The sequence below is a fragment of the Rhinopithecus roxellana genome, chromosome 20 (assembly GCF_007565055.1).
Source record: "Rhinopithecus roxellana isolate Shanxi Qingling chromosome 20, ASM756505v1, whole genome shotgun sequence".
NCBI lineage: Eukaryota > Metazoa > Chordata > Mammalia > Primates > Cercopithecidae > Rhinopithecus > Rhinopithecus roxellana.
The window spans coordinates 6,828,121-6,848,269 of record NC_044568.1 but is presented as its reverse complement, the minus strand read 5'-3'; the positions used below and the strand labels follow the sequence as shown (position 1 = coordinate 6,848,269).

The 20,149-nt window shown below is 44.5% G+C and overlaps 1 protein-coding gene across 10 annotated transcripts in view; it reads left to right on the top strand.

Moving 5' to 3' along the window:
* LOC104670340 (poly(A)-specific ribonuclease PARN-like) overlaps positions 1-20,149 on the top strand; it is a 92,461-nt gene that overhangs the window by 22,826 nt on the left and 49,486 nt on the right. For 7 of the 10 annotated variants that reach the window (XR_004055331.1, XR_004055330.1, XR_004055332.1 and 4 more), the window contains exons 10-13: positions 104-146; positions 2,724-2,804; positions 6,995-7,051; positions 14,833-14,910. Coding sequence is in view for 7 of the 10 variants with exons in the window: in XM_030924373.1 (XP_030780233.1) it covers positions 104-146; positions 2,724-2,804; positions 6,995-7,051; positions 14,833-14,910 (259 nt within the window). In the remaining 3 variants the exon portion in view is untranslated. Of the gene's footprint in view, positions 1-103; positions 147-2,723; positions 2,805-6,994; positions 7,052-14,832; positions 14,911-15,809; positions 16,149-20,149 lie in introns of those variants that run through there. The other 3 variants (XM_030924378.1, XM_030924379.1, XM_030924377.1) reach the window with 3 other exon arrangements.

Below are 20,149 nucleotides of genomic sequence, written 5' to 3'. Positions count from 1 at the left end.
AACTTACGTTACTTAATTTATAGCTGGATAGTTGCTTATAAAATACTTTGGGATTTAGCTGTCATTGACTCATCTACTGATAACATGTTTTTCTTTTCTTTAGGTATCCGAAAGGCATTCATGTTGAGACTTTAGAAACTGAAAAGGTGCCGGGCGCGGTGGCTCAAGCCTGTAATCCCAGCACTTTGGGAGGCCGAGACGGGCGGATCACGAGGTCAGGAGATCGAGACCATCCTGGCTAACACAGTGAAACCCCGTCTCTACTAAAAATACAAAAACTAGCCGGGCGAGGTGGCGGGCGCCTGTAGTCCCAGCTACTCGGGAGGCTGAGGCAGGAGAATGGCGTAAACCCGGAGGCGGAGCTTGCAGTGAGCTGAGATCCGGCACTGCACTCCAGTCCGGGCGACAGAGCGAGACTTCCGCCTCAAAAAAAAAAAAAAAAAAAAAAAAAAAAGAAACTGAAAAGGTAACCCCAAGAATTACCTAGCGCTAACATTAAACAAATTCATTGTTACACTGATACTGGTTTCGTTTTTTTTTTTTTCTCAGGATTTTGCTCTGATTGCCCAGGCTGGAGTGCAGTGGGCTATCACGGCTCACTGCAGCCTTGACTTCCTGGTTCAGGTGATTCTCCTATGTCAGCCTTCCAAACTGGGACTTCAGGCTCGTGCCACCTTACCTGGCTAATTTTTTATATTTTTAGTAGAGACAAGCGTTCGCCCTGTTATCCAGGCTGGTCTTGAACTCCTGGGCTCAAGCAATTTGCTCACATCGGCCTCACAGAGTGAGCCACAGCAGTGACCTGAGCCACGGCTCGCAATCTCTAGTGTGCTGAAAGTCAGAATTTGTACCTTGTCTATGCTTGCTATGAGCTGGGTAACCTAGGGTAAGTCATTTGACCTCTTTAAGTCTCATTTTCCTCTTCTGTACATTGGGGCTGAGCATGGTAACAGTGATCTATACTTTCTCATAGCCTTTTTATGCTGATACTGTGGGTAAGTGGAAGTGATGCTTTGTAAACTTGAAAGTATACAAATGTTAGTTTGTATTCTTACTGTGGCAGAAAGCTATAATGGTACATGTGAAGAAATGGCTTCATGTTGCGTGGGCAGATAAAACTAAATTTTAGAATCCTGGTCGTAAGCATAGCTATTGTCTTGGGTACGCAGGGTACACTGATAGAATTGTGATGGATAGTGGGTGGCTAGTGGTGGGTTCCTTCTGCAGTGTTTGAATTTTATAATTGTTGTTGCTCTTAAGTCAGGTATAAAATTAGAGATTAAATACAGTAGAAAAATAATCTTGGTAGATGGTTTATCTTTAGTGGACACAAAATATATATGGGAAAGAAAGCACTAGTTACCGGACACGTTGGCAGAAAATCCAGGGTTTTTTCTTACGTTAATACAACGTATATATGTAAGTTTTGTTAATGTTAATACAACATAAGCATTTTACTTTAAAACTCTTCAGAAATCGATGTTCAAATGCAACATAACTTTTTTAGTATTTGTCATAGGAAATGTCTTATTCTCACAGTCTGTTGATATTTTTAACTGATGTCTGTTGGGTTGAATTAGTAAACTGTAGGAAAATGTCATGGAAACACAGAGACAAAATTTGGTTTGTAATGCATCAGCTCGACTTATGTTGGCATTTCAAAGTGTTTTCTGTTATATTTGGCTCATGAAAGACTGCAGTGACTGGGCATGGTGGCTCAGGCTTGTAATCCCAGCACTTTGGGAGGCTGAGATGAGCAGGTCATTTGGGCCCAGGAGTTTGAGACCAGCCTGGACTCGTGGTGAAACTCCGTCTCTACTAAAAATATAAAAAGGAATTAGCCAGGCATAGTGGTACATTCCTGTAGTCCCAGCTCCTCAGAAGGCTGAGGTGGGAGGATCACCTGAGTCCAGGAATTTGAGGCTGCAGTGAGCTGTGATCATGCTGCTGCACTCCAGCGTGAGCGATGGAAGTGATTACCTGTCACACATACAAAAAGAAGTGTGTAGTTACAGAAATTATAACTTCTGGCTGGGCATGGTGGCTCATGCCTGTAATCTCTGCACTTTGGGAGGCCAAGGTGGGCAGATCACTTGAGGTCAGGAGTTTGAGACCAGCCTGGGCAACATGGCGAAACTCTGTCTCTACTAAAAATACAAAAATTAGCTGGGCATATTGGTGCGCACCTGTAATCTTGGCTACTCTGGAGGCTGAGGCAGGAGAATCGCTTGAAGCTAGGAGGTAGAGGCTGCAGTGAGCTGAGGTTGTGCCACTGCACTCCAGCCTGGGTGACAGAATGAGAATGAGACTGTCTCAAAAAAAAAAAAAAAAAAAAAATTATAATGGCAGCAGAAATCTGAATTTTTTGAATTAAGTTGCCTCTAGAAAATTGTATATCTGTGGCCGGGTGCGTGACTCACACCTGTAATCCCAGCGCTTTGGGAGGCTAAGGCGAGTGGATCACCTGAGGTCGAGAGTTTGAGACCAGCCTGACCAACATGGAGAAACTGTCTCTACTAAAAATACAAAAAGTAGCCGGGTGTGGTGGCACACACCTGTAATCCCAGCTACTCGGGAGGCTGAGGTAGGAGAATCGCTTGAACCCAGGAGGTGGAGGTTGCAGTGAGCCGAGATCGTGCCATTGCACTCCAGCCTGAGCAACAAGAGCGAAACTCCGTTGCAAAAAAGAAAAGAAAATTGTGTATCTGCTTTATGTCTTTTAGAAGGAGCGATACATAGTTATCAGCAAAGTAGATGAAGAAGAACGCAAAAGAAGAGAGCAGCAGAAACATGCCAAAGAACAGGTAATTGGGCTATGTTAGTTCTTGGGGGGTGAAAAATGGCAACATAAATATTGATTTATTCCTGTCTAGTTCAGATCATATGTTGGATTCAATTTAATGAATAATTTTCTTTCATAGAACAATTGAATTGGCAGACAAACCTGGACTAGAATAAGGGGAAGTTAGGTTTAAGCATGAGACGTAGCCAGCAAAGTGAGTCTGACGTCACTGTTGACCACTGTCTACTTAAACCAGTCCTGAAGAAAGTATTCTTGATTCTCATTTAGCTTGTGTGTCACTGCTCTTTAATACTGCCACGTCTAACTTCATGTATAGTTACTAGTTTTCCTTAAACCCAGTTCAGAGCACATGATCTGACAGACGAGGATGACATGCTTAGGTTGTGCCATTGGAACATCATCCTGCTTGCTATGTGAAGAGTGAATGGTTTTGAGTGAGTAAGACTGGAGGCAGGAGACCAGTTCAGCTGTGGAATAACCTAGCTAGGAGATGTTGGTGACCTGGCATAGGATAGTAAGTAGCAGTGTAGATGGAATCTGGAGATATTTGGAAGGTAGAAGCCATGGAATTTGTGACTGGATGTGGGTGGTGGAGGAGGAAGGGGGAAGGAGGAAAATGCTTATGCCAGACATTTGCACAATGGGGGTAGATTGCATTCCGTTCACTTGGAGGAGTTGGCTGGAGTGACATTGGTCGGGGGAAAGGTGGAGGAGAGAGGAGTGGATTTGCATGTGGATGAATGTCATGCTCATACATACATTAGGTGGGGTCACTCCAGATTGACTCACCCAGTAAAGATACAGTGACCCACTTTAGGAGACAGCATATTACCTATACAGAGAAAGATGAGCAAAAGGTGCTGCCTGTAGTCCCTGACCCCCATACTAAAAAGGACAACGCAGAAACAAAAGGTGCCAGTTAGAGGCCAGGTGCGGTGGCTCATGCCTATAATCTCAGCACTACTTTGGGAGGCTGAGGCGGGAGGATCACTTTGAGCTCAGTAGTTCGAGACCAGCCTGAGCAACATAGCGAAACCCCATCTCTACAAAAATACAAAAATTATCCAGGTATGGTGATGCGCACCTGTGGTCCTAGCTACTTGGGAGGCTGATGCTAGAGAATTGCTTGAACCCAGGAGGTGGAGGTTGCAGTTGCAGTGAGTTGAGTTTATGCCACTGTACTTCAGCTTGGGTGACAGAGTGAGACCCTGTCTTAAAAAATAAAAAGAAAAGGTGCGAGATGATTGCAGTGTGTGTTGTGTGATGTGGCTTCACTGAGGAACCAGTTCTAGGCCACAGCTCAGTGGCCTTTGGTATTCTGCAGCTCTCTTCTGAGAAGGCGAGGCAGAGAGCCTTACCCGTCCTCAGAACCCAGGAGGTGATGAGGAACTGTTTCATGATAGCCTCCCAGGAGTGACAGGGAAGGGGGTGGGATCTGGCCTCATAGCTGCTCCTTAGAAACCTGTGCCTCCCACTCTTCCCTCCTGATGTGTTGTGCCAAGATGCAGATGAGTCTGTAGCCAAGACACAGATTAGCCTTTACCTGCATGACCTGTTTTGATACATGCGAGGCCACCAGGGCACCATGGCGTCACCTAGAGTGGAAAAAGATGTTCCCCCAGAGTGGAAAAAGATGTTCCATTCTAGTTTTGACCTGATGAGATTTTGGGTGTTTTCAGAACATGCAAGGGTGGATATCCTCTCAGCAGGTTTGTCAGTGTTGAGCACAGAAGAGAGGTGAGGGCTAGGCATGATTGTCGTTGGCAGAAAGACTGGGACTGGATTAGAGCAACTGCGGAATACATGAAGAATGAAAAGAGGATCTGGGACTGAATCCTGAGGATGAACCGCATTTAAATGATAGGCAGAAGTTGACAAAATGTACCAGGAGATTATTGTGGTACACAGCCAAGGGAAGCAGTGTCAGCTCCCATGTAGGGGTTAGGATTGAGACATGGCTGGATTCAGCCCTGGCAGTAGTTTTTTAAACTATAATTAAAACAGTTTTTCCCTATCTCTACTAAAAGAACAAAAAAATTAGCCGGGCGCGGGGGGCATGCACCTGCATTCCCAGCTACTCAGGAGGCTGAGGCAGGAGAATCACTTGAACCCGGGAGGCGGAGGTTGCTGTGAGCCGAGATCGTTCCACTGTACTCCAGCTGGGCGACAGAGTGAGACTCTGTCTCAAAAACAAAAAACAGAACCAAAAAAGCAATTTTTGTTTGTTTGTTTGAAACGGAGTCTCGCTTGCAGTGACATGATCTCGGCTCACTGCAACCTCCGTCTCCCGAGTTCAAGCGATTCTCCTGCCTCAGCTTCTGGAGTAGCTGGGATTATAAGTGCCCGCCACCGCATCTGGCTTTTGTATTTTTAGTAGAGATGGGGTTTCGTCATGTTGGCCAGGCAGGTCTTGAACTCTTGACCTCAGGTGGTCTGCTTTCCTCAGCCTCCCAAAGTGCTGGGATTACAGGCGTTAACCACCATACCTGGCCCAAAAAAAACAATTTTTAATTGTGGTAAAATACACATAACAAAATTTGTCATGTTAACTATTAAATGTACAGTTCACTGACATCAAGTACTTTAACATGGTTGTGCAGTCATCACCACCACCATTCATCTCCAGAATTCTCTTCATCTTGCAAAACTGAAACTCTGTACTAATCAAGCAACTCACCATCTCCCACCCCAGACACCCCACCCCTGGCAACCACTATTCTACTTTTTGTCATATGAATTTGATCACTCTGAGGACCTCATGTAAGTACAGTATTTGTCCTCCTGTGACTGGCTTATTTCTCTTAGCATAGCATCCTCAAGGTTCCCCATGTTATAGCATGTGTCAGAATTTCCTTCTTTTTTAAGGCTGAATAATACTCCATTGTATGGCTAGACTCCATTTTGTTTATCCATTTGTTTATGGACACTTGGGTTGCTTTTGACTATTGTGAATAATGCTCTTGTGAACTCAGGTGTGCAAATACCTATTTGAGTCCCTGCTTTCAATTCTTTGGGATATATACCCAGAATGGAATTGCTGGGTGATATGGGAATTCTTTTTGGGATGAACCTCCATACTGTTTTCCTTAGCTGCTGCACTCTTTAGCATTTTCATCAACAGCACACAGGTTCCAGTTTCTCTACATCCTTGCAAATACTTGTTAGTCTTGGGGTTAGTTTTTTGTTGGTGTTTTTTTGGGGGGTTTTTTGAGATGGAATTTTGCTCTTGTTGCCCAGGCTGGATGGAGTGCAATAGCATGATCTCGGCTTACTGCATGCAACCTCTGTCTCCCGGGTTCAAGCGATTCTCCTGCCTCAGCCTGTGGCATAGCTGGGATTACAGGCGTGCACCACCACGTCTGGTTAATTTTTTATTTTTAGTAGAGATGGAGTTTCATCATCTTGGTCAGGCTGGTCTCGAACTCCGGACCTCAAGTGATCCATCTGCCTCTGCCTCCCAAAGTGCTGGGATTATAGGCGTGAGCCACCGCGTCTGGCCAGTGTTCGGGTTCGTTTTAAGGAGGTGAGCAATTTCAGTGAGCATGAAGCCAGAGGACTGGGAACACCTGGGAATTAAACTGGAGAAGTCCTTCAAGCAAGTTATCTTTGATGAGACAAGTAGAAGGGGCGATAGTCTGAGAGAGCTTAGAGGAGGGGAGAGTTTTCAAGATAGGAGAGACACTGAGCCAGTGTCAACACTGCTGGAAAGAATATAGAAGAGAAGGTGGGTGGGAGAATTTTGTAAAAATGTATTTTTCAAGGAAAAAAACCCAGGAATTATGAAAATGCTTGATTTGATCGGTTAACTGCCAGATGGATTTCCTCAGAATTGAATGTTACTGAGTTTAGCCTGCAGGTGGCGACTTTTTAAGTTAGTGTTTTTAAGACACCTTGAAAGACTTGGAAATGCTAAAGAATTCAGTGAAGTGATGGGTAAGTCCTAAGCATTGTTGTTTTAGTAACTAATGAATACTTTTCCATTTGTTCATTCTACTTTCTAAAATAGAGGAAAAGTATGTGCGTAGATCATTTTAGATGCAGATGGTTGGAAAGGTAGGCACAAAGCACAGGAAACTAAAGCTATCTAACTTGATACAAAATTTCAGTGTCTTTTTTTTGGGTAGGTTTTTAATTCATTCCCATAAGGAATATCTATACATCAGTAATACTTGTATATATTTTTTTAATTAGGAGGAGCTGAATGATGCTGTGGGATTTTCTAGAGTCATTCATGCCATTGCTAATTTGGTAAGTGAGCTAGACTTTTTAGCAAGATTGTAGAACATACTATTTCAGGTGAAGTGTCTAATTATCATTGCAGATTAATCATTTCATCTCATTTAGAATGTTTACCTGGTATGAAGGAAGACGTTAGAACTTCATCAAGATAGACTATTGTTATAATGCACTTGATGAGACATAATTGCTAAATTATATTCAAATCAATTTTCAGAGAGCTTTGCTTGAAAAATGCATAGGAGGGTACACTATGTTGTCCTTATATGACTACATGGAAACCAAGAGTTATTCTCAAAACCAGTAAGAAGTCGAATAAGAAAGTAAGGAATAAGGGGAGAAACAATAGATATTTGACTGAAGGTGTTTTGTTCCCTAAGTAGAAGAATCTAGAGGGTAAAAATAATGATGTCTTTGTTTATGCTGCATACATGTAATTGAATCTTACTCTTAATAATAGTTGATACGTTTTAAAAAGATACTGGCCATTTGTGTAAGTGTGCTAGGGGACTCTATGATAGATATGATGGGTGTTTTTCCTTGCTTTGTGAGGCCTTTCTGAAAACAGGTGGCCGGGCATAGTGGCTCATGTCTGTAATCCCAGCACTTTGGGAGGCCGATGCGGGTGGATTGCTTGAGCTCAGGAGTTTGAGACCAGCCTGGGAAACGTGGGGAAACCCCATCTCTCCCCAAAATACAAAAATTAGCCAGGTGTGGTGGTACATGCCTGTGGTTCCAGCTACTTGGGAGGCTGAGGTGGGAGGATCGCTGGAGCTGGGGAAGTCAAGGCTGCAGTGAGCTGTGATCATGCCATTGCACCCCAGCCTGGGTGACACACTAAGATCCTGTCTCAAAAAAAAAAAAAAAAAAAAGAGAGAAAACAGGCATCCACATCTTATGCAGGTAAACTGGGTCATGCTGCTGGTTGTTCTAGACAGACAACTTGCTTGGATGCTGAATTGCCTGTAGTCTAGGACATTCTCTTCTTTGAGCACTTAGCCCTGGGAGAAGGAATCGTCTTGTACCTTAGATGCTGAACTTTGCATCAGGGAAGCTTTAAGGCCGTAGAAACCGTCTCAAAGTTTCATGCTGTCTCACTGCTGGCTGCAGGCTTGTAAACACAGGGGCGCTATAGGAGAGGCCCCCCCACTGTCTTCATTCCGGAATAAACAGAGGTTTACAGAGCCTTGTAAAAGAAGAGGGTTGGCTCATGAGGACCTCTCTCGCTCAAGTAAGTGGGGTGATTAAAGTCGAATAGAAAGTTGGATAGATCTGGATAGAAACAAAGCTGTGAGCCTGTTCAGCAGTGGCTGAGATTACAGGTATCCAGAAAAGCAGAATTGAGTTGCTGGTTCCATTTGCTCCTGTTGTGCACTCCTTGCTAGCAGACTTCAGATAAGTGATGGTTTTGATTGAGGCGGGCCCTAAAATTCAGAGATATGGAACATCAGTTGGTTTTGAGCTCTTCTGTAGCCGTCATGATAATTTAGTCAGCTTTTCCGAGATTGGACATTTGTTTGCCTTACACACATTCAGATACCTTAGCTTGCTGCACCTGTTTTCTTTTCTCTGACATCATCTTTCTTCTACAGAATATTCATAACATGTTGCTGACCGTTGGTAGTCAACATCCCAAAGCATACTACAAAAAAGCCCTGTTTATTAGCAATCTGGACATTTAAAATTTTTGAGTCTTCAATGAATGTTGACTAAAGTAAGATGCATAAATCCTATACCTTAAATATGTATATTTTTTGAGCTGGAGCCTCACTCTGTTGTCCTGCTGGAATACAGTGGCGCGATCCTGGCTCACCACAACCTCTGCCTACCAGGTTCAAGCAATTCTCCTGCCTCAGCCTCCCAAGTAGCTGGGATTACTGGCGCCTGCTACCACGCCTAGCTAATTTCTAGTCTTTCACCATGTTGGCCAGGTTGGTCTTGAGCTCCTGACCTCAAGTCATCTGCCTGCCTCAGCCTCCCAAGGTACTGGGTTTACAGGCGTAAGCCGCTGTGCCCGGCCCTGTAACTTGGATACTTTTGAATGATACTGATTGCTGTTTTGTCAGAAGTCCCCCAGTTGGAATTTGTCTTACATTTTCTTTTTATTTATTTATTTATTTATTTATTTATGTATTTTTATTATACTTTAAGTTCTAGGGTACATGTGCATAACGTGCAGGTTTGTTACATATGTATACTTATGCCATGTTGGTGTGCTGCACCCATCAACTCGTCAGCACCCATCAATTCATCATTTATATCATGTATAACTCCCCAATGCAATCCCTCCCTCCTCCCCCCTCCCCCCTCCCCGTGATAGGCCCCAGTGCGTGATGTTCCCCTTCCCGAGTCCAAGTGATCTCATTGTTCAGTTCCCACCTATGAGTGAGAACATGCGGTGTTTGGTTTTCTCTTCTTGTGATAGTTTGCTAAGAATGATGGTTTCCAGCTGCATCCATGTCCCTACAAAGGACGCAAACTCATCCTTTTTTATGGCTGCATAGTATTCCATGGTGTATATGTGCCACGTTTTCTTAATCCAGTCTGTCACAGATGGACATTTGGGTTGATTCCAAGTCTTTGCTATTGTGAATAGTGCCGCAATAAACATACGTGTCCATGTGTCTTTGTAGTAGAATAATTTATAATCCTTTGGGTATATACCCAGTAGTGGGATGGCTGGGTCATATGGTACATCTAGTTCTAGATCCTTGAGGAATTGCCATACTGTTTTCCATAATGGTTGAACTAGTTTACAATCCCACCAACAGTGTAAAAGTGTTCCTATTTCTCCACATCCTCTCCAACACCTGTTGTTTCCTGACTTCTTAATGATTGCCATTCTAACTGGTGTGAGATGGTATCTCATTGTGGTTTTGATTTGCATTTCTCTGATGGCGAGTGATGATGAGCATTTTTTCATGTGTCTGTTGGCTGTATGAATATCTTCTTTTGAGAAATGTCTGTTGATATCCTTTGCCCACTTTTTGATGGGGTTGTTTGTTTTTTTCTCATATATTTGTTTGAGTTCTTTGTAGATTCTGGATATTAGCCCTTTGTCAGATGAGTAGGTTGCAAAAATTTTCTCCCATTCTGTAGGTTGCCTGTTCACTCTGAGGATATATGGTTTGGCAAGAATACCACAGAAATGATGGTTCATGGTGGTGTTGTTTTTTTTTTTTTTTTTTTTTTGAGACAGAGTGTTGCTTTGTCGCCCAGGCTGGAGTGCAGTGATGCGATCTTGGTCTACTGCAAGCTCCGCCTCCTGGGTTCACGCCGTTCTTCTGCCTCAGCCTCCTGAGTAGCTGGGACTACAGGCGCCCACCACCACACCTGTCTAATTTTTTGGTATTTTTAGTAGAGATTGGGTTTCACCATGTTAGCCAGGATGGTCTCGGTCTTCTGACCTTGTGATCCACCTGCCTCGGCCTCACAAAGTGCTGGGATTACAGGCGTGAGCCACTGCGCCCTGCCCATGATGTTGATCTTGATCGCTTGGTTAAGGTGGTATTGGCTGGATTTGTGTTCTGTGAAATTAACTTTATAGTTAATAAATTATATCATTAAATTATAGTTAAATTAACTATATAGTTTAATTGACTTTATAAATATCTTGGGGGAGATACTTTGAGACCATGAAAATCCTGTTTTCCCCCAAACTTTGCCTACTAATATTATCATCTTATCAGCATATCTTTCCTGCGGTAGTTATTACTGTGGTATTCTGATGGCAAGTTTATATTTCCTTCATCCTTTCTACATTTGTTCTTGGAATTCTTCTATAAAGAAAAAAACGGACTGGGCATCGTGGCTCACACCTGTAATCCCAGTACTTTGGGAGGCTGAAGCGGGCGGATCACTGGAGGTCAGGAGTTCGACACCAGCCTAACCAACATGGTGAAATCCCATCTCTACTAAAAATAAAAAAACTAACTGAGCGTGGTGGCACACACCTGTAATCCCAGCTACTTGAGAGGCTGAGGCAGGAGAATCGCTTGAACCTGGGAGGCGGAGGTTGCAGTAACCTGAGATCGCGCCATTGCACTCCAGCCTGGCGACAAAGTTGAGACCCTGTCTAAAAAAAAAATGGGCGGAAAAGAAAAAATGTCCCTTTTCCCCTGTTTATTTATGTACTTAATTTTGAGACACAGTCTCTCTGTTCCCCAAGCTGGGAGTACACTGGCTCACTGCAGCTTCCACCTCCCGGGTTCAAGCGATCCTCCCTCCTTAGCCCCCCGAGTAGCTGGGACTAAAGGCATGAGCTACCACATGTGGCTAATTTTTTATATATACTTTTTGTGGAGAGGAGGTCTTCCCATGTTGTCCAGGCTGGTCTTGAACTCTTTGGCTCAAGCAGTCTCCCCCACCTCAGCCTCCCGAAGTGTTTGGGTTTATAGGCATGAGCTACCACACCCAGCCCTTTCCCTTGTTTATTTAATTGTTTTTGTGTTTATGAGTATGGGCTCAGGCATATTTTTTATTCTACAGATTATTATCTAGTGTTTTTACTGTTTACTTTGTTGCTTAAATTGTACCACCTTTGACCATGGGAGCTTCTTTGACTTGGCTCCTGTGTCCTTTGAACAAGCCCCCTGTCGTTTTCTGAGCATTTCCTTGCTTTCTGGTATTCTTGTAGTTTCTCTGGCTCAGTTGTGGAATCAATGACTTCTGCATGGAGCTCTCGTTCTTTTTAATGGGGAATGATATTTAGAAACCAAGATCTGGCCCTACGTTACTGCTGTGATATTATTGCTTCTAAGCCCTCTCACTGGACAGAGCTAAGAAGCATATGTATGTAGACCTAGGCATGTACACACACAGCTGTATTTCTGTGTCTCTCTGTATATGTATGTGTGTGTGTATCTATATAAATGTGTATGTAGCTGGGCATGGTGGCTCAACCCTGTAATCCCACACTTAGGGAGGTCAAGGCAGGAGGACTGCTTGAGGCCAGTAGTTCAAGACCAGCCTGGGCAACGTGGGAGACCCCGTCTCTACAAAAAATGTAAAAACTGACTGGGTGTGTGTCTCACGCTTGTAATCCCAGCACTTTGAGAGGCCAAGGCGGGCAGATCACGTGAGGTCAGGAGTTTGAGACCAGCCTGGTCAACATGGTGAAACCCCGTCTCTACTAAAAATACAAAAATTCGCTGGTGTGGTGGTACCACCTGTAGTATCAGCTACTCAGGAGGCTGAGGCAGGAGAATCTCTTGAACCTGGAAGGCGGAGGTTGCAGTGAGCTGAGATTGTGCCACCGCACTCCAACCTGGGCAACAGAGCAAGACTGCATTTCAAAAAAAAAAAAAAAATTAAAAAATTAGCCAAGAGTGGTGGCACATGCCTGTGGTCCCAGCTATAGGGGAGGCTGAGGTGGGAGGATTGCTTGAGCATGGGAGTTCGAGGCTGCAGTGAGCCATGATGGTGCTATTGCACTGCAGCCTGGGCAACAGCCAGACCCTGTCTCTAAATAAACGTGTGTGTGTATGCACGCGCGCATGGGTGTATCCACGCCTTTATACTGATACCTCAGATTCCAGTACAATACCACATGACTTATTTTTAGCTTCCTCTCTTTTCTTATTTGTGCCTTCTTTCTCAACAGTGAGAAATCCAGTTCCTTTTACTTCCATTATGTTTATTTGTTTAAACCTGGTATACACATAAAGTAGTTTCAGAGCTACTAACCCATACCTCACGAGAAGTACATTTATTTATTTTTTATTTTTATTTTTATTTTTTTTTTGAGACGGAGTCTTGCTCTGCCACCCAGGCTGGAGTGCAGTGGCCGGATCTCAGCTCACTGCAAGCTCCGCCTCCCGGGTTTACGCCATTCTCCTGCCTCAGCCTCCCGAGTAGCTGGGACTACAGGCGCCCGCCTCGTCACCCGGCTAGTTTTTTGTATTTTTGAGTAGAGACAGGGTTTCACCGTATTAGCCAGGATGGTCTCGATCTCCTGACCTCGTGATCCGCCCGTCTCGGCCTCCCAAAGTGCTGGGATTACAGGCTTGAGCCACCGCACCCGGCGAGAAGTACATTTATTGATGCGATTATAACATTTATGATTTATGTGCATTTCCTTTTGTTTTTAGCCTTACATTATCTAGTCAAGATGCTCTTTTCCAAGTTAGTTTGTTTCTTCTTAACCTTCAGTGTGATTATGGTAGTCATTTATAATACAGTTTGGTTCATTTCTTAGTGTTTGCATTCCATTTGGGGTTGCCTACACATCTTTTCTGTGGTTTCAATCAATGCTCATTATTTTAGCTTAGCATAGGTATTCAGAATGTACAACAATACTGAGCCAAAAGGACAGCTTCTCTGTTAGATTTGGGAGATTTTGTGTAGGATTATTTCAGATACTGTGTAGTCCCATGAGTCAAGCAGTGTTACACTTAAGGTCCTTTGGGACATAGTAAAAAGCTCCATCGTGGTAACCTGATTTTTGTTTTTGAGACGCAGTCTGGCTCTGTCGCCCAGGCTGGAGTGCAGTGGTACGATCTCAGCTCACTGCAACCTCTGCCTCCTGGGCTCAAGCCATTCTCTTGCCTCAGCCTCCCAAGTAGCTGGGATTACAGGCGTCTGCCACCACACTCAGGTAATTTTTTGTGTTTTTAGTAGAGACAGGGTTTCGCCATGTTGGGCAGGCTGTTCTCTGAACTCCTGACCTCAGGTGATCTGCCTGCGTTGGCCTCCCAAAGTGCTGGGATTATAGACGTGAGCCACCATGCCTGGCCCCTGATGTTTTATGTTAAAAATGGTGTCAACTGGCTGGCTAAATCTAAATTGATGTTGCATTTTGGAAGTTTAATTTTTATCAAAATGGACTAATTTGTTGCACATATAGCATAAGACAGACACACTGCCCATTGCACGAAGAGGGCTGCCAGCACATATATTGTATTTCAGTTGGCTGAAAGGTAGTGACTTTTAATGGATACGTATTTAAGAACATACCCCATGAATTTTGACATAATGATATAGGAAATGCAATTCTGTTTAATATAGTTAGAAATTAGTTATTTTTACCTTTTAGCATTGGTATGAATGTATCTTTTAAAATAAGTGGGTTGTTTTAAAGGATGCAGCCCTAAAATTTGTGGTTAGTTTTGTTCCCAAATTATTTGACAGTTAAAGGGAGTCAATGCTTTCAGATTTTACTGTGGTTTTTTTTTTTTTTAGACAGAGTCTCATTCTGTCGCCCAGGCTGGAGTGCAGTGGCATAATCTCGGCTCACTGCAGCCTCTGCCTCCTGGGTTCCAGCGATTCTCCTGCCTCAGCCTCCTGGGTAGCTGGGATTACAGGCATGCACCACCACACCTGGCTAATTTTTCTATTTTTAGTAGAGATGGGATTTCGCCGTGTTGGCCGGGCTGGTCTTGAACTGCTGACCTCAGGTGATCCACCCACCTTGACCTCTGAAAGTGCTGGGATAACAATCGTGAGCCACCGTGCCCAGCCGAGATTTTACTTTTAAAAAAACTTTTCGATCAAAATTTTACTACTTCTGATTCATGAGGGTGGCATAATTAATAAAAATTCAAGAAGAAGATCAGTGACATCAAAGTCATTTGGAGCTTTCACTTTGCCTTCTGGAGTTAACATTCCAAAATGGAGGAGGAGTGAAGCCAGCCCAAATTTGCTTATTTGTACTTTTTTTTTGTTTTTGTTTTCGTTTTTTTCAGTGTGGAAAGCAAGTTTAGAACAAAGTCCTCTTGGAATCTGAACTATACATTCTCAAACCCCAGTATAATTTTGAATGTAGAAGTCTTTTTTCTAACCTTGACTTTTTTTAGGGAAAACTTGTTATTGGACACAATATGCTCTTGGACGTCATGCACACAGTTCATCAGTTCTACTGCCCTCTGCCTGTGGTAAGTGACCTGTTGGTCTGTGTTAAATATTAGCAGGATGCTTTTTATCTGAAAAAATATTATGATGCTTTTAACTGAGAAACTGTCCTCTACTTAGGTGCCATTTCCTTGTATGCACATGTTCCCAGACAGAATCTTACGCACTCAGTTGCAGTTTTTTTTTCCTTGAGACGTACTTTCACTCTGTTGCCCAGGCTGGAGTGCAGTGGCGCAGTCTTGGCTCACTGCAACCTCTGCTTCTCGAGTTCAAGCGATTCTCCTTCCTCAGCCTCCTGAATAGCTGGGATTACAGGCACCCGTCACCATGCCCAGCGAAGTTTTGTATTTTTAGTAGAGATGGGCTTTCACCATGTTGGCCAGGCTGGTCTCGTACTCCTGACCTCATAATCTGCCTGCCTTGGCCTCCCATAGTGCTGGGATTACAGGCGTGAGCCACTGTGCCTGGCCACAAGCTTTTTTATTAAGGGATCTTCAGTCACTGCCATTGCCAGAGGAAGATTAAACATTTGTTTCATCGTCTTAATGCCAGTAGTTTGCTCATTTAGTGCTGGGCAGGGATTCCCAGGCCACAGGTGTGGGCTGCTAGTTTGGTCCTGCTAAAATTAGACATAGCATGGCCATTGAAGGTAAGTGGTGGCAGCTGAAGTGGGTCCAGTCCTACAGAATTCTTGATCGTCCCTCCTAGGCTGCTTCCCTTAGATTCTCTGCTGACCTCAGTAGTGCTTTTTTCAGTCTTTGAGCCAAGTTGCTTTGGTTGACCAAAGCACAAGCTGCTTTGGTTCCCCTACTGGCTCTCCCTCTTCCGCTCCATACGGTGTGCGTGGCCTCACGTTACTTGTCCCCTGCCACTCTCTGCTCTACTCTCTTTTATTTCCTCTTCATCTTTTTTTGTCTTTTAGTGATCTCACTGACTTTACAGCTTCAGCTGGAGACACCAACATCTTTATCCCCAGCTGTGATCTCTTTTCAGATCCAGGTATACATTTCATGCTGGACTCCAGACATCCCTACCTGGATAGCCCCCAGACTAAGTGTTGTATTGAATTGACGTGGCTCAAATGAGATATTTCACTTGTCCTTCTTTTCTTTCTTACTGTCTCCAAACCACTTCTTTCTCCTCATCCCATTACCATAAGTGATTCCCAGTTACCAACCCTGTTTTTAGCATCAGTTTTGACTCTAGCTCTGTCCCCAGATCTGGTCATTTCCAACATCCTGACGATTTTGTCTGCATGCCATGTCTCACATCTGGTTTATTTTCTTTTCTATTTTTTTTTTTTTTGAGATGGAGTCTCACTCTCTCACCAGACTGGAGTGCAGTGGCATGATCTCGGCTCACTGCAACATCCGCCTCCTGGGTTCAAGTGATTCTCCTGCCTCAGCCTTCCGAGTAGCTGGGACTACAGGCGCGTGCCACCACGCCCAGCTGTTTTTTTTGTATTTTTAGTAGCGACGGGGTTTCACCGTGTTGGCCATGATGATCTCAATCTCCTGACCTTGTGATCCACCCACCTCGGCCTCCCACAGTGCCGGGATTACAGGCGTGAGCCACTACGCCCAGCTGATTCTTTTTATTTTTGTTGCAAGCGTTCTCATTTCTCACCTTGGAGTTTAGCAAATTCCAGGCAGCATTTCCTGTCCCCCTTCAACCTTCAGCCCATCCTTTAAAATAAAAGTTGGCAAATGTTTTCTATAAAGGGCCACATAGTAAAATATTTTCAGCTTTCCAGGCTGTGTAGTTTCTGTCACAATCAGCTCTGCCATTGTAGCCCCCAAATGCCATAGAATATGTAAACAAATGGGCGTAGCCGTGTTGCAATAAAACTTTATTTAAAAAATAATTGGTGGGCTGTATTTGGCCTGTGGACCATAGTATGCCACTGGAGTAATCTTTTTCTTTTTTTTAAATAATTTTTTCCCCCATATCTTTTGTTTTTCTTTTTTAGAGACAGTGTCTCACTCTGTCACCAGGCTGGAATGCAGTGGTGCGATGTCGCTCACTGCAACCTCCACCTCCCAGGTTCAAGTGATTCTCCTGCCTCAGCCTCCCGAGTAGCTGGGACTACAGGCGTGCACCACCACGCCCTGCTAATTTTTTTGTATTTTTAGTGGAGACAAGGTTTCACCATGTTGGCCAGGATGGTCTCGACCTCCTGGCCTCGTGATCCGCCTGCCTTGGCCTCCCAAAGTGCTGGGATTACAGGCATGAGCCACCGTGCACGGCCTTCCCCATATCTTTTTAATAAAATAAAGACTAGGTCTTGCTTTGTTGCCCAGGCTGTTCTCAAGGTGTTGGGCTCAAGTAGTCCTCCTGCCTCAGCCTCCCGAGTAGGTAGAACTACAGGCGTGCACTACCATGTCCAGCTAAAAGATTAATTTTTGTTACTTCTGGATTGGAAGGCACCTGCTTGAGAGTTCAGTCTCACGTATACATCTGCAAACCTTCAGTTACTTCACATTTCTTAGGTCCCATTGTTCCGTCAGCATTTTGATTACCCTCCTTTAAAAAAGTACAATACAGACCTGTCATGAGTGGGTCAGTTGCTCCCCTTGTATTTCTGAAAATTTAGGTTGTCTGTCACCTTCTAACACCTTTTAGGACTCAAAGACTTCATAGTTGTGGGTCTCAAAACAAGTGTGACAGGTGTGGAATTGCATTTCTTTTTTTTTTTTTTTGGAGACTGAGTCTCATTCTGTGGCCCAGGCTGGAGTGCAGTGGCGTGATCTCTGCTCACTGTAACCTCCACTTCCTGGGTTTAAGTGACTCTCCTGCCTCAGCCTCCTGAGTAGCTGGGATTACAGATGCCTGCTACCATGCCAGGCTAATTTTTGTATGTTTAGTAGAGACAGGGTTTCACCATGTTGGCTTGGCTGGTCTCGAACTCCTCATCTCAGGTGATCCACCCGCGTCCGCCTCCCAAAGTTCTGGGATTACAGGTGTGAGCCACCGCGCCTGGCCCGGATTGACATTTCTTAAGTCTAATGAGCTAATGTTTATTTTGTCACCCACCACACTTCTGTTTTTTTTTTTTCTTTTCTCTTTTCTACTTTTTTTTTTTTTTTTTTTTTTGAGATGGAGTCTCACTTGGTCACCTAGGCTGGAGTGCAGTGGTGGGATCTTGGCCTCCTGGGTTTAAGTAATTCTCCTGACTCAGCTTCCTGAGAGTAGCTAGGATTACAGGCGCCCGCCACCATGCCTGGCTAATTTTTATGTTTTTAGTAGAGACACGGTTTCACCATGGTGGCCAGGCTGGTCTTGAGCTCCTGACCTCAGGATCTACCTGCCTCTGCCTCCCAAAGTGCTGGGATTACAGGTGTGAGCCACCGCGCTTGGCCTGGATTTGCATTTCTTAAGTCTAATGAGCTAATGTTTATTTTATGTCACCCCACTTCTGTTTTTTTTCTTTTCTTTTTTCTTCTCTTTCGTACCTTTTTTTTTTTTTTTCTTTTTTTTTGAGATGGAGTCTCGCTGTGTCGCCCAGGCTGGAGTGCAGTGGCCGGATCTCAGCTCACTGCAAGCTCCGCCTCCCGGGTTTACGCCATTCTCCTGCCTCAGCCTCCCGAGTAGCTGGGACTACAGGCGCCCGCCACCACGCCCGGCTAGTTTTTTGTATTTTTAGTAGAAACGGGGTTTCACCGTGTTAGCCAGGATGGTCTCGATCTCCTGACCTCGTGATCCGCCCGTCTCGGCCTCCCAAAGTGCTGGGATTACAGGCTTGAGCCACCGCGCCCGGCCCGTACCTTTTTTTTTGAGATGGAATCTTACTCTGTCACCTAGGCTGGAATGCAGTGGTGCAGTCTTGGCCCACTGCAACTTCTGTCTCCTAGGTTCAAGCGATTCTACTGCCTCAGCCTCCTGAGTAGCTAGAATAAACAGGCGCCTGCCACCATGCCCGGCTAATTTTTGTATTTGTAATAGAGATGGGATTTCGCCATGTTGGCCAGGCTGGTCTCGAACTCCTGAACTTAGGTGATCCGCCTGCTTGGGCCTCCCAAAGTGCTGCGATTACAGGCGTGAGACATTATGCCTAGCCATTTTTTTTTTTTTTCTTTTCTGGGAGAGTGTCTCGCTCTGTCACCCAGGCTGGAGTGCAGTGGCACGATCATGGCTCACTGTAGCCTCAACTCCCCTGGCTCAAGTGATACTCCTACCTCAGCCTCTTGAGTAGTTGGGACCACAGGCACATGCCACCACGCCTGACTGTTTTGTAAGTTTTGTAGAGACATGATCTCACCATTTGCCCATGCTGGTCTCGAACTCCTGTGCTCAAGAGAGGTCGGCCCACCTCAGTTTCCCGAAGTGCTAAGATTATAGATGTGAGCTACTGCACCTGGCCAGATCACCCACTTCTTATTGGCCAAATAGATCAAAGTAGCAGCTCTTCTCTTGACTGTTTGACCTTTATTATTTATTTATTTAGTTAGCTAGTTAGTTTTAAGACGGAGTCTTGCTCTGTGGCCCAGGGTGGAGTGCAGTGGCACGATCTTGGCTCACTGCAACCTCTGCCTACGGATTCAAGCGATTCTCCTGCCTTAGCCTCCTAAGTAGCTGGGATTATAGGCACCTGCCACCATGCCCAGCTAAATTTTTATATTTTCAGTAGAGACAGAGTTTCACCATGTTGGCCAGGCTGGTCTTGAACTCCTGACTTCAAGTGATCCACCAACCTTTTGGGAGGCTTTGGCCTCCCAAAACTCTGGGATTACAGGTGTGAGCCACCATGCCCAGCCTGTTCATTTATTTTTTGAGACAGAGTCTCACTCTTTCGCAAGGCTGGAGTGCAGTGGTGTGATTTTTTGACTCACGGCAACCTCTGTCTCCCAGGTTCATGTGATTCTCATGTCTCAGTCTCCCGAGTAGCTGGGTAAGGTATATGCCACCACATCTGGCTAATTTTTGTATTTTTATATTTTTTTTTAGTAGAGATGGGATTTCACCATGCTTGCCAGGCTGGTCTCAAACTTCTGGCCTCAAGTTATCCACCCTCTCGCGCTTCCAAAGTGCTGGGATTACAGGAATGAGCCACCATGCCCAGCCCTTTTTGATATTTAAAGCAATGAAGTTATCAGCAAGGCAAGAGGAAAATGTATTTAATTCTGTGCTTCTAGGTGTTTTGAATACTGAGTAGAGCTTGGCACTAGAAGGCATTAAATATCGATTTAATGAATGAAGTATCTCCCGACTGCCAGCTTTGTAATCTTCTGATGTATGGCTCCGTTTCTGTCGTTGAACCTGCTG